This window comes from Pelobates fuscus, chromosome 5 (assembly GCF_036172605.1).
Source record: "Pelobates fuscus isolate aPelFus1 chromosome 5, aPelFus1.pri, whole genome shotgun sequence".
Classification (NCBI taxonomy): Eukaryota; Metazoa; Chordata; class Amphibia; order Anura; family Pelobatidae; genus Pelobates; species Pelobates fuscus.
This window is the reverse complement of record NC_086321.1, coordinates 39,955,282-39,969,351: the sequence shown is the minus strand read 5'-3', so window position 1 is coordinate 39,969,351 and position 14,070 is coordinate 39,955,282. Positions and strand designations below refer to the sequence as shown.

The window sequence follows — 14,070 nt, the reverse complement described above, 5'->3', positions numbered from 1 at the left end:
GGTTCATCAAGATGACTGGGCGGAGTTGTTATCATGGGCAGAATTTGCTCACAACCATCATGTCCATGAATCCACTTTACACAGCCCCTTTTTTTATCAATTATGGGTTTAACCCTACGACTCTACCAAGTTCCGTCCCTTCTACGGGAGTGCCAAGTGTGGATGACACCGTCCGGAATATGAGGGAGACTTGGCTAGGGGTTAAACAAATCTTGACTCAAAGGGCTAGTGTGTACAAAGCTAATGCGGACAGGCATCGGAGACCTGCTCCCACGTTCATGATCGGGGATAAAGTGTGGTTAAGTACCCGTAACATTAAACTTAAAGTCCCGTCTATGAAATTTGCTCCCAGATTCATTGGCCCGTTTCAGGTCCTCAAACGTGTCAACCCTGTTTGTTACAGTCTTCGTTTACCCTCTAATAGGAAAATACCAAATTCGTTTCATGTCTCACTTCTCAAGCCATTAATCTGTAATCGGTTTACTCGTAGTACCCCTCCTCCTCTTCCTGAAGTTGTGGAGGGACAAAACGAATATGAAGTGAGGTCTATTTTGGGTTCTCGTTTTTCTAGGGGTAAACTTCAATACCTTTTAGACTGGAAGGGTTATGGTCCTGAAGATCGTTCGTGGGTGGACGCTTCTGATGTTCACGCCCCTCGCCTGGTTCGTTTGTTTGAAAGGAGGCGTTCTAACCGCCCTGGGGGCGGTCCTTGTGGGGGGGGGTACTGTCACGATACCTTACCTGACTTCCTCGGACCCACGCAGCACAGCGCCCTCCTTCACTGAGCGGCACGGCACTTCTGACGCCGGCCGCTCGATCAGCTCGGAATTTCTAGGTTCGGCGCATGCGCGCCACTGCCGTCGGCTTGAAGCCGACAAGGTCCTGACGCGGCCACGCCCCCGGCCCTTTTGGGGGCGTGATTTTAAGGCTACACACACCACACTATAAAAGGGCTGCCCTGACAGCAGTAAGACGCCCTAGTGTGGTTCTTGCTGGTTCCCCTAGTGCTATTTTCTGTGATTTTGTATTCTACCCTGGTATTTGACTTTTGGCTTCTCTATTCGACTACTCTACTCTCTGGTTCCCTGTACTTTGGCTTGCTTATCGTTATCCCGTCTTCTGTTATCCCTTGACCTCTGGCTATCCCATTTGACTACTCTAACGTGAGTCCGGCCATTCTAAGGTCCGGTATACGTTCTATAGTTAGGTTACACTCTGCGAGAAGGGGTCACTGTCGTGACACTAACCCTTTGTGTCACTATACCCCACTCCCTCTAGAATGTAAGCTCATTGAGGAGGGCCCTCAACCCCCTCTGTTCCTGTACGTCCAGTGGTCTGATCTCAATTATGTGTCTGTTAGTCCACCCATTGTACAGCGCTACTGAATTTGTTGGCGCTATATAAATAACAAAATAATAATAATAATCAAGAAATTCTGTGTCTGTCTTGCCTGAAAATACAAAATGGAGTCAGCTTTGACAGAAATTAAAAGTGTGACTGGCAATATACACTTTTAATTTCTGTCTAAATAAAAAATGTCTGCCGATATAAATATACTGACACTAAGTGTGGGAATGTCAGAGTTGAAACTGCTTATTTTACTATTTTTGAGTTTGGAGGTCAGAGAGGTGAAGACATCGAACCAAGTTGATGCAGAAAGCACTTGCCATTGATTTCTTTCATTATCCATTATTTATGTGTTTCGGATAATATGAAAGTTGCTTGGACTTTGCTGAGTTCTGTATTATTTGTGTATGTATTTTAGGTATTTCACATTTGGGTGTGAATTTTGGCGGCAAATTTCAATTTAGTTTTAGTCATAGTCTTTTGACTAAAAAGCCATTTTAGTTTTAGTCGTAATTTAATTATCTGAATTGTTTTAGTTTTAGTCTAGATTTAGTTGACTAGATCTCAAAAAGTTTAGTCGACTAAAATTGTTAGACAACAAAATTAACACTGGTGTGATCATATGAAAAGTTTTTTTTTTTTTGTTGTTTTTGTTTTTTAAAATCATTATGTCCTTGAAGTTTCTCAACTGTGTCCAACATAACTAACTTTTCTAGAATGCTGAGTGAAAAAGGAGAGTTGGCAGGTCAGTTCATGTTTAAGGTGAATTATTCATATATCAATGTATTTAATGTGCATAAAAGCTTTAACCAAGAATATCCAAAATCTACATAAGTGCAAAACACCATTGTGTTGGCTTTTAGCAGTGATACTCTCAGGCATATTTACTAAATTGAGAATTCAAAGTGAATTTCAAATTTAAAGGAACACTACAGGGCCAGGAACATGCATTCCTTACCCCATAGTGTTAAAACCACCATTTAGGTAACTTGCCTCTCCCAACCAAGTTAGAAAGGGTTAAAATGTACCTAATGTCCGGAAGCCCTAATCCGCCTCTTTGGCTGACATCATCAGAATTGAAGATCTCGGCCAATCCAATGCTTTCCTATAGGAAATTGTATTGTATTGGCTGAGATAACCAAGAAGGCGGGGTGGGAGCAGGGCCAAACGCCGGTCTGGCCAATCAGAATCTCCTCATAGCGTTGCATTGAATCAATGGATCTCTATGAGGAAAGTTTAGCGTCTCCATGCAGAGTGTGGAGATGCTGAATGTCAGTGCTGCACACACTGTGCAGCACTGCCCCAGGAAGAACCTCTAGTGGCCTTCTGAGGAGTGGCCATTGAAGGTGTCCCTAGACTGTAATGTAAATACTGCCTTTTCTCTGAAAAGACAGTGTTTGCATGAAGATGCCTGAAGGCAATGATTATACTCACCAGAACAACTACATTAACCCATTAAGGACCAAACTTCTGGGATAAAAGGGAATCATGACATGTCACACATGTGTCTGTAAGGGGTTAAGCTGTAGTTGTTCTGGTGACTATAGTGTCCCTTTAATCTGAAACTTACGTAAACAGCTGATCTGGACAAATGATCTCATTCAGGTATTCCTTCTGGTTTGGCGACACTGCCATAAATTAAAAAAATCATGTTGAATTCACTCTTTGGGATCTCACTTTAGTAAATATCCATCTATATCTAGAATTGCCTTAAAATATAAACCTATATTAAACTCAAAATACAAGATATGTAGAAATGATATCTGTGTGAGTTTGGAAGTAGATACATTCCAGACAATGGGAAAAACTTTATGTATCTTAAAAAAGTTACATGGTTACATTCTAGAAATACTTTTTACTAATTCAAAAGAACCAAAAGTTATTTGTAAAGTTTAATAACATACCCAACTAGATATGAAGCCTAACATGACTCAAGACAATCCAAAAACTAGAATATCTAGTAGATTGAAAAGAAACAAAATATATTAACCACCTAAGGACTACGTGACTGTCTTTGTTGTCATGCAGTGCAGGGCTTAAATGCTCATTGGCATCTTGGACCATCATGCAGTAAAAGATAACAGCAGGGTTAAATCCCTGCTGGTATCAAAGGACTCCAGGTATAATTAGACACCTACCGATAATCTAAGGGTCCCCTCCGTAACTGTAAACTGTTAGTGCCCCCAGTCTGACAGATGAGCTATGCACAGCACTCAAAGTGAGCCCTACCCATAGGCCTATAAAACCTTTCAAATTCTGCGGCTATGCAATCTCGCTCAGCCACGGTATTTCTGAGTGTGCCCGAACCTGCCAGCAAAGAATATCTGGGAAACCCAAGTATCTTTCGCTATCTGAGGGTCCCCTCTAAAATTGGGCCACAAATAATACGATTAGAGGGTGTTTTAAGGGTAGGATTAGGACTGGAATAATGGGTTATATTATTATATTAGATTATGAATAGAATTAGGGTCGGATTATACGTAGGTTTACAGGATAGATTATCGGTAGGATTAAGGGTTGGATTATAGATAGGATTAGGGTCGGATTATAGGATAGATTATTGGTAGGATTAAGGGTTGGTTTATAGGTTAGATTATGGATAGTATTAGGGTTGGATTATACATAGGATTATAGGATAGATTATCGGTAGGATTAAGGGTTGGATTATAGATAGGATTAGGGTCGGATTATAGGATAGATTATTGGTAGGATTAAGGGTTGGACTATAAATTAGATTATGGATAGTATTAGGGTCGGATTATATTTAAGATTATAAAATAGATTATGGTTAGGATTAGGTTTGGATCATAGGTTATATTATAGATAGGATTAAGGTCGGATTATACATAGGATTATAGGATAGATTATTGGTAGGATTAGGGTCGGATTATACATAGGATTATAGGATGGATTATCGGTAGGCTTAAGGATTGGATTATAGTTTAGATTATGGATAGGATTAGGGTTGGATTATACATGGGATTATAGGATAGATTATCGGTAGGATTAAGGGTTGGATTATGGATCGGTTTAAAGTGTTGAATTAGGTGAATAGATAAAAACGTGTAGGGTATCAGTGATATTGAGAACAGAATACAAATATGTGGTGTCTACAGGAGTGGGACACGCATAATCTGTGAATATCGCCAAAATAGAACAAGTGTGAAAAAAAGCACAAAGACTTAAATATTTTGACCTAGGTCCATAATAACATGGCTAGATGAAATGTGTCCAAATGCTCTGAGTCTGGGGGATGTACCTTCTACAAATATATACTTTTGTACAGCAGTATTGGATTCTGTGATTACTATAAATGTTGTAATCTCAGCATCCTAGCTTGCAAAATTTTAGCTTTGAAATTCACTCCATAGAATATTTGCTCTATAACGTCTAAAAAGTAACTGAAATTCTAGATATTGTATCAATCAGGACTTAATCGGGAATTAGTGAATCTATCTGAAGTTAGTTTTCTTTAGTTGCATGTGGTGTGTAGAAATTCTTAAATGTAAAACTGAGAAAAAAAGTAGTTTTTTTTCTCCCCTCTATGTTCCAATATTTTTTCCCTATTTAATATTATGTTACGTTTACACATTGGATATCAAAAGAAAGCCCTATTTCTCCAAGGGCTTGGTAACAAACGTGTCCCATCTCAAAATATCCTTTGTCCTTAAGTGGTTAATTTCACGTATTGTTTTCCATTTGCCAAACATGAAAGAAAAGTTACAGTATTCAGTCTTACAGAATTTTTACTGCGACACAGGGGAGAATGTTTACTGCGACACAGGGGAGAATGTTTACAAATTTATTTATGTTTTCTAAAGGGACAAAAAAAAAATATCTTCAAATCTTGGGGATTTACATCAAATTTATGAACCTCTATCAAATGGTATTTTTTTATTTACGTTGCGTTAATTTTTTTTAAAAAATATAATAATTTATTATCCATATAAATGCATGAGAACATATGGATCAGCTGTCACCATAAGATATTGTTGGTATTGGTTTATCTCCCACTATTTTAGTTTTCAGTTTGTTCATTGCTTGTTTTAGTTTTCAGTTTGTACCCCAACACGCAAGAATAGTCCAGTCTAGAGGCAAGAAAACAAGATACGTCTTACCGGACCTTAGAATGGCCGGACTTGACGAGGACAAGAAAAGACAGAGTCCAGAACGAGCCGAGGTCAAGGGGACAGAGAGACAGCGTAACCTAGAACAAGCCAGGGATAAAGAGAAAACGGAGTCAGGAACAAAGCCAAGGTCTAGCACCAAAAACCACAACTGAACGATACAAGCATTAAAGGGAACTGAACCAGAAACCATGATAGGGCAGGGAGCTAAGGGAAAGGTGAGTATAAATACCTATTAGATTGATTTGATTGGCCCTTGTCATATCCATGCCCCCAATATGTGAGAGTATGGGGAATGTGGAATGACATGGGCCAATGGGAGACCTTTTTATTTTTTTGCTCCCGCTGTCCCTTTAAATGCGCGCCCACTCCCAGTATCAGGCGGGTCACTTGGCTGCTTCTCGCGGTCCGTGCACGCCTCCCCTTCAGAAGCAGGACGGCGTGCGGCGGAGAAGGAGGACCTCGCCCGGCCCCTGGAGAGGGTAAGTACCGCTACAATTTTGATGATTTACAAAACAAAGCATTACATGGAAATCACCTTGGAACCATGGAAAATGGAGCACAATATTCACTTTTTGCCAAATTCACAATTTTATAGCAATCTTACCATTGTCTAAACTCTCCCCGTCATCAAGAAAGAATGCCATGTGATAGTTACCAACATGTGCCGGGTATGTCTTTTCCAGTTCACACAATGGAGGGTAATGTGTAACAAAAAGTGTTAGTGACTGAACCTGAAAACATGAGAGATATATTATAAATACATCATAAAAAATATGTTGTATATGAAAACAAATACCGTACATAACAAAATGATCAATAAACCCAAGATAATAGTATTAATTGGAATTGCTATTATAAAATGCCCTAATATATTACATATGATATACTCCTACTCCTTTGCAAGGGCTACTATTTCAAATGCACATGCTCCCAAAGAGCTCCCAATACTTTTTGTAGGAAAAAAAATTAAAAAAGGTACCGAGTCATTTTTGTAGAACATCAAGCAAACTGCATAAAAATAAGTTAACTTCAGTTTAAATCTTTCTTGTGTAATGAATAATGCAGGGCAGTCATGGCTAACATGGCAAACATCACCAGAAAATGTCCTCTATCTATAAGGCTTAACATGCCTTTCTGTACATTGCTAAATTATTACGGTGAGGGTTGCTGACGTCTTACCCAGTTCCTCCGGCGTTCTCCCGGAAGCTGCACGTTTTCTTAGTGTGTCCTTTTATTCATCCAAATTACGCATTCGCCGGACCAAATCCAGAGTGCTCCGATGGCATCATGGGTCAGACTGATATGGTTTTGTACTGCCCTAAGTCATCTGAGACTCTAAGATGATGTTTTCCAATAGTAAACAAGCCCTGCCTATTTATACTCACCTGTCTCTCTCACCTTTTGTGGTTCAAGTTAGCCCAATAGAGTGTTCTTATACATTCCGTTTCTCTGGTATCCGACCCTTGGCTTGTTTATCGTTACTCCTGACCTCTGTATTCCTTGGACCTTGGCTGGTATACCATTTATCTTGTTTTTTCCTATCCTTGACCTTGGCTATTACTCTCATTCTGCCCACCATTAGCCTGGCAACTCTAAGGACCGGTACAGGGCTAGTCTATCCTTTGTTGTGTTCTGCGTCTATGTGATTTGGTTCCTACCCTATCCTGACAAATACAACCACGCCATGTGCAGTAACACAACTGATGTCTCAAAGATGCAGGCATTTCTACAAAATAGGTTTTATGTTGTTCCAGCACAGGATATTTGCTGCACTAGATGGTGACAATTCTGTATACTTTTATACCACATAGATAAGGGATACAATTAGTCAACAGAGAACAAGGAAGTTGGTCAGCAATGTAGCTTTGATTTTGCTTAAAGGACACTAAGCACCAAAAACAAGTTTAGCTTAATGAAGCAGAGTTTGTGTATAGATCAAGCCCCTGCATTCCCACTGCTCATTTTTCTGCCAATTGGAAATTAAATTGCTTTGTTTATTTAGCCCTAGCCACGCCTCCACTGCCTGTGACTCATGTAGCCTCCCTACATACTCCCTGTAAACAGAGTAGTGATTAAAGTTCAATTCAACAGAGCAGGAAGTAAGACATTCTAAAGTAAACAGACTGTGTTGTAAGATGTGATTGAAAGTGAAATCATGTTTTCACGTTGGTTGTATGAGTCACAGCCAGAAGAGATGTGGCTAGGGCTGCATAAAGAGAAAGAAAACTGATTTAACCCCGATTGGGTATCCGCGAGAGAACACAACTGGAGTTCTGACATGATAACTGAGGCAGGCGGCGAGGGAGCTGAGCAGGGGAGTGCTCCCTCGCTGCCTGCTTCAATTATCGCGGTGGCCTTTATCGCGGCGCGCACAGCAGTGATGCCAGAGCCGGGTTATGATGCAACTCCGGCATCACTAAGAGGCACGCAAGGGAGTTGAGCAGGAAGATCACTGCTCCTCCGCCGACCGCACGCCAGACGCTCAGCCCTGGACCCCAGGGACTGCACGCCAGACGCTCAGCAGGGCAAGTGCCACCTGTAAGGCGACCTAGGCAGCCACCTAGGGCGCAACTTAGCAGGGGGCGCCAGATTCCTGCACCCGGAATCACCGATGCGTCTCCTCATGCTGTGCCGCCGGATTTGAGTGACCGGCAGGAGGAAAGCGCAGATCGCTCCCTCCTGCCGGTCTCTCAATGTAGCGTGGCCGGGCGGCGCGGAACGTGGGACAGGTACCTCTGTTTCCTGTACCCGGCCGCCGGCGGACTGACAGGAAGTGCCCACTTCCTTTCAGTTCGCCGGCGGCAGGGTACAGGAAACAGAGGTTCCTGTCCCGCGCCGCCCGGCCACGCTACATTGGCAGGAGGGAAGAGGAGGGTAAGGACCACTGGGGGAGGAGGGAGTGGGGACACTAAGGACCACTGGGGGAGGAGGAGGAGGGGGGGGGACAAAGGACCACTGGGGGAGGAGGGGGGGGGGACTAAGGACCACTGGGGGAGGAGGGGACTAAGGACCACTGGGGAGGAGGGGACTAAGGACCACTGGGGGAGGAGGGGGAGGGGATACTAAGGATCACTGGGGGAGGAGGGGGGGGATTAAGGACCACTGGGGGAGGGAGACGGGACACTAAGGACCACTGGGGGAGGAGGAGGGGGGACTAAGGACCACTGGGGGAGGAGGGAGGGGGGACACTAAGGACCACTGGGGGAGAACTAAGGACCACCGGGGGAGTAGGAGGGGGGACTAAGGACAACTGGGGGAAAAGGGGGGGACTAAGGACCACTGGGGGAAGAGAGGGGGGGGGCTAAGGACCACTAAGGGGGAGGGGACTTAGGACCACTGGGGGAGGAGGGGACACTAAGGATCACTGGGCGAGGAGGGGGGGAGTAAGGACCACTGGGGAGGAGGGGGGAAGGTCCACTAGGGGTTTGCCAGAGGGAAGACCACTAAGGGAGGAAGAGGGGAAGGACCACCAAAGCGGGGGAGGGAGGACCACTGAGAGAGGGAGGGCCACTAAAAGGGGGAGGGGGAGTGAGAAGACCACCAAGGGGGGGCTGCAGAGGGACAGGGGGCCAAGGGAGAACACTGAGGGACAGGAGGGAAGGGGAAATCACTAATTGACAGGAGGGGAGAGCACTATGACATTTTTAAAAAAAAATAAAGAGCTGCTCCCCTCTCAGTCCCTATCCTGCCCCACAAACCCTCTCTTTTACACTACAAACATACACAATTCATCCCCACACACACACACACACACACACAAACATACAATGCATCCTTACACACAGACACACCCGAAACACACAATGCATCCCTTAGGCTCACACAAACACTCATTCTCTTACACACAGAAACAAAATGCATCTCTTACACACTCAATGCACCCCTTACAGACACACACTGCATTCAATTACATACACAGAAACACACCTTGCATCCCTTACACACACACACACACACAGAAACATACAATGCATTCCTTACACGCAAACACACACTGCATCCACTATACACACACTACATCCCTTACACAAATTGGTATCCCTATACACTACATTCTATAAGAACACACACATTACATCCACTACAATAACACATAAAACATCCCCTACACACATACACTCCACTACCTGTGAGAGAACTCATGGGTGGGCCACGTAGGTGGATTTATGTGTGGGCATTGTAGGCATACTCACGGTCAAGACCTGGGGGCCCAGACCTTGAGCTGTGTAAGGGGCCCAAAAAAATGGCGCTGCTTCCTGTTCTACACCAGACTTGTGGAGCCAGACTGAGCCCATCATCAGCCTATTGTCCTCATCTGGTGGTAAGTAGGCAATCCAATATATTATTAGTGGCACTAATCTCTAATTTACCTCACATTAAATGGATACTATAGTTACCAGAAGCTTAATGTAGTGGTTCTGGTGTCTATAGCCTGTGCCTGTAGGCTTTTTAATGTAAACACACTGTCTTTTCAGATAAAAGACACTTTGTGCAGACTGACGTTGGCCCATATGGCAGAGCATATGAGCGGGGCATTGTGAGGTCACATGGTGGGCAGGACATATGGGGGGGTTGGCAATTTTTTTTTTGCCTAGGGCGTCAAAAATCCTTGCACCAGCCCTGCCCACTGGACCCCAGGGACTGCACGCCAGCCGCTCAGCCCAGCAGCCCCACTGGACCCCAGGGACTGCACGTCAGCCGCTCAGCCCAGCAGCCCCACTGGACCCCAGGGAAATAGAGACTCCATGCCAGCACTCCCAAAGATAGGGAGGCTAGGTGGAGTGAAATTTAAAAAAATAAAATAAATTGTGTGTGTGTCTGTTAAGGAGTTTGTATGTGTGTATGTCAGTGAGTGTGTGTGTATTTGTGTTTGTCAGTGACAGTGTATGTGTGCTTGTCAGTGAGAATGTAATGTTCCCGCAGGGACGCATGATGTATGAACACGCTGTCCTCACTGGCGGTATTATCACAAGCGCCAAGAAATTTAATCTACATCCATCCGAGTACAATCCGAAGGTCTCTGAATAATTCTGACTTCAATATTGACTGGTAACATCTGTATGAATTTCTCCTGATGCATATTTTTTAACAATACCTATTTTTTCATATATTTTATTCTTTGTCTAATAAACTTTTTTATTCCCATCCAGTTTCAGAACCATTGCTTTTTAGTACTGCTGTTACATTGTAACAATTTTTAGCTTACAGTTCCACATACTGTATCGCTATTATATTCCCATTGTGTACTTTTTCCATCTGTTTCTTTTTAAGACACAGAGTATACTATTAAGTACAAGTGACAGCCATTCTGTTTCATAGCAGTAATAGAGGCACCTGCACTGCACAGTTTCGCTTCGGACAAGAACTTATCCTTTTTTTTTTCCCATCCATTCACTTATTCATTTATTCATGCATGTTATGTATTATATGTTTATAAGATACCGATTTCTTATCCAGATATATCCCATTTATGCTTTTTAAGTATATCTATTTATCTTGCTTTTACCTTTTATAAACATCAGTTCCCTCTTAAAGGCACAGTACCATTGCACACATACTCACTTTCATATCCATATATTCAGGGCCGGCGCGTCCATAAGGCGGCACAGGCGGCCGCCTTAGGGCGCCAGAGGAGGGGGGCGCAAAAATCCGAATCTCCTGCCTCTGGCTGGACACTCGGATTTGTAAACTCACCTCTCTCCCTGCAGCCAGCACACAGCAGAAGCAGGGCAGTGAAGTCAGCCGTCCTCCTCTGATGATGTCAGAAGGGGGCGGGACTTCTACTGCTCCCAGACTCCCCAGCGGTCCTGACTGTAGCTCCAGCCTCCCAGCCGACCACCAGTTGAAAGGTTCTCCCTCCCTGGCCCAAGGTAAGCTTCTGGGAGGGGAAGGGGGTGGGGAAGAAGCATTTTTATTTATTTATTTTTTTTAAATCAAAACGTTTTTTTTTCAGCCCCTTTCTACAGCCCCTGCCCCCACTATACTCCCCCCTGCCCCCACTATACTCCCCCCTGCCCCCACTATACTCCCCCCTGCCCCCACTATACTCCCCCCTGCCCCCACTATACTCCCCCTGCCCCCACTATACTATCCCTGCCCCCACTATACTATCCCTGCCCCCACTATACGGCCCCTGCCCCCACCATACGGCCCCTACCCCCACCATACTCCCCCTGCCCCCACCATACTCCCCCTCTCCCCACCATACGGCCCCTGCCCCCACCATACGGCCCCTGCCCCCACCATACGGCCCCTGCCCCCACTATACGGCCCCTGCCCCCACCATACGGCCCCTGCCCCCACCATACGGCCCCTGCCCCCACCATACGGCCCCTGCCCCCACCATACGGCCCCTGCCCCCACCATACGGCCCCTGCCCCCACCATACTCCCCCTGCCCCCACCATACTCCCCCTGCCCCCACCATACTCCCCCTGCCCCCACCATACTATCCCTGCCCCCACTCTACGGCCCCTGCCCCCACTCTACTACCCCTGCCCCCACTATACGGCCCCTGCCCCCACTATACGGCCCCTGCCCCCACCATACGGCCCCTGCCCCCACCATACGGCCCCTGCCCCCACCATACGGCCCCTGCCCCCACCATACTCCCCCTACCCCCACTATACTATCCCTGCCCCCACCATACAGCCCCTGCCCCACCATACAGCCCCTGCCCCACCATACAGCCCCTGCCCCCACCATAGAGCCCCTGCCCCCCACCATACTCCCCCTGCCCCCCACCATACTCCCCCTGCCCCCCACTATACTCCCCCTGCCCCCACTATACTCCCCCTGCCCCCACTATACGGCCCCTGCCCCCACCATACTCCCCTGCCACCTCTATAGCCCCTGCCCCCACCATACTACCCCTGCCACCTCTATGGCCCCTGCCCCCTCCAAACTGCCCCACCATACTACCCCTGCCCCTTTACAGCCCCTCTATAGCCCCTGCCCCACCATAGTGCTCCTGCCCCATTTGCCCCTCTACAGCACTTCTATTTCCCTCTATAGCCCCTGCCCCACCCCCACCATAGTGCCCCCACTATAGTCCCCTGCCCCCACTATAGTCCCCCTGCCCCACCATACTGCCCCTGCCCCCACCATACTCCCCCTGCCACCTCTATAGCCCCTGCCCCCACCATACTACCCCTGCCACCTCTATAGCCCCTGCCCCCACCATACTGCCCCTGCCCCCTCTACAGCCCCTGCCCCTCCAAACTTCCCCACCATACTACCCCTGCCCCCTTTACAGCCCCTCTTTAGCCCCTGCCCCACCATACTGCCCCCTTTACAGCCCCTCTATAGCCCCCACCCTCTATGTCCCTCTATAGCCACTGCCCCACCATACTGCCCCTGCCCCCGCCCCCTCTACAGCCCCTCTATGCCCCTGCCCCACCATACTACCCCTGCCCCCTCTATAGCCCCTGCCCCACCATACTACCCCTGCCCCCACCATACTGCCCCTGTCCCCTCTACAGCCCCTGCCCCTCCAAACTTCCCCACCATACTACCCCTGCCCCCTTTACAGCCCCTCTTTAGCCCCTGCCCCACCATACTGCCCTCTACAGCCCCTCTATGCCCCTGCCCCACTATACTGCCCCTGACCCCTCTATAGCCCCTGCCCCACCATGCTACCCCTGCCCCTTAACAGCCCCTCTATAGCCCCTGCCCCACCATACTACCCCTGCCCCTTAACAGCCCCTCTATAGCCTCTGTCCCCACCATAGTGCTCCTGCCCCCACCATACTCCCCCTGCCACCTCTATAGCCCCTGCCCCCACCATACTACCCCTGCCACCTCTATAGCCCCTGCCCCCACCATACTGCCCCTGCCCCCTCTACAGCCCCTGCCCCTCCAAACTTCCCCACCATACTACCCCTGCCCCCTTTACAGCCCCTCTTTAGCCCCTGCCCCACCATACTGCCCCCTTTACAGCCCCTCTATAGCCCCCACCCTCTATGTCCCTCTATAGCCACTGCCCCACCATACTGCCCCTGCCCCCGCCCCCTCTACAGCCCCTCTATGCCCCTGCCCCACCATACTACCCCTGCCCCCTCTATAGCCCCTGCCCCACCATACTACCCCTGCCCCCACCATACTGCCCCTGTCCCCTCTACAGCCCCTGCCCCTCCAAACTTCCCCACCATACTACCCCTGCCCCCTTTACAGCCCCTCTTTAGCCCCTGCCCCACCATACTGCCCTCTACAGCCCCTCTATGCCCCTGCCCCACTATACTGCCCCTGACCCCTCTATAGCCCCTGCCCCACCATGCTACCCCTGCCCCTTAACAGCCCCTCTATAGCCCCTGCCCCACCATACTACCCCTGCCCCTTAACAGCCCCTCTATAGCCTCTGTCCCCACTCTACTGCCCCATGTGCCCCTCTCCAGCACTTCTATTTCCCTCTATAGACCCTGCCCCACCATACTGCCCATGTCCCCTCTACGTCCCTCTATAGCCCCTGCCCCATGTGCCCCTCTACAGCACCTCTATAGCCCCTGCCCCCACCATACTGACCCTGTCCTCTACTGCCCCCTGTGCCACTCTACAGCACCTCTATTTCCCTCCATAACTCCTGCCCCACCATACTG

General features: G+C 47.5%; 1 protein-coding gene across 1 annotated transcript in view; it reads right to left on the bottom strand.

Moving 5' to 3' along the window:
• MSH3 (mutS homolog 3) overlaps nucleotides 1–14,070 on the bottom strand; it is a 220,624-nt gene that overhangs the window by 13,739 nt on the left and 192,815 nt on the right. The window contains exon 22 of the mRNA XM_063453727.1: nucleotides 6,082–6,208. Within this exon, the coding sequence (XP_063309797.1) occupies nucleotides 6,082–6,208 (127 nt within the window). The remainder of the gene's footprint in view (nucleotides 1–6,081; nucleotides 6,209–14,070) is intronic.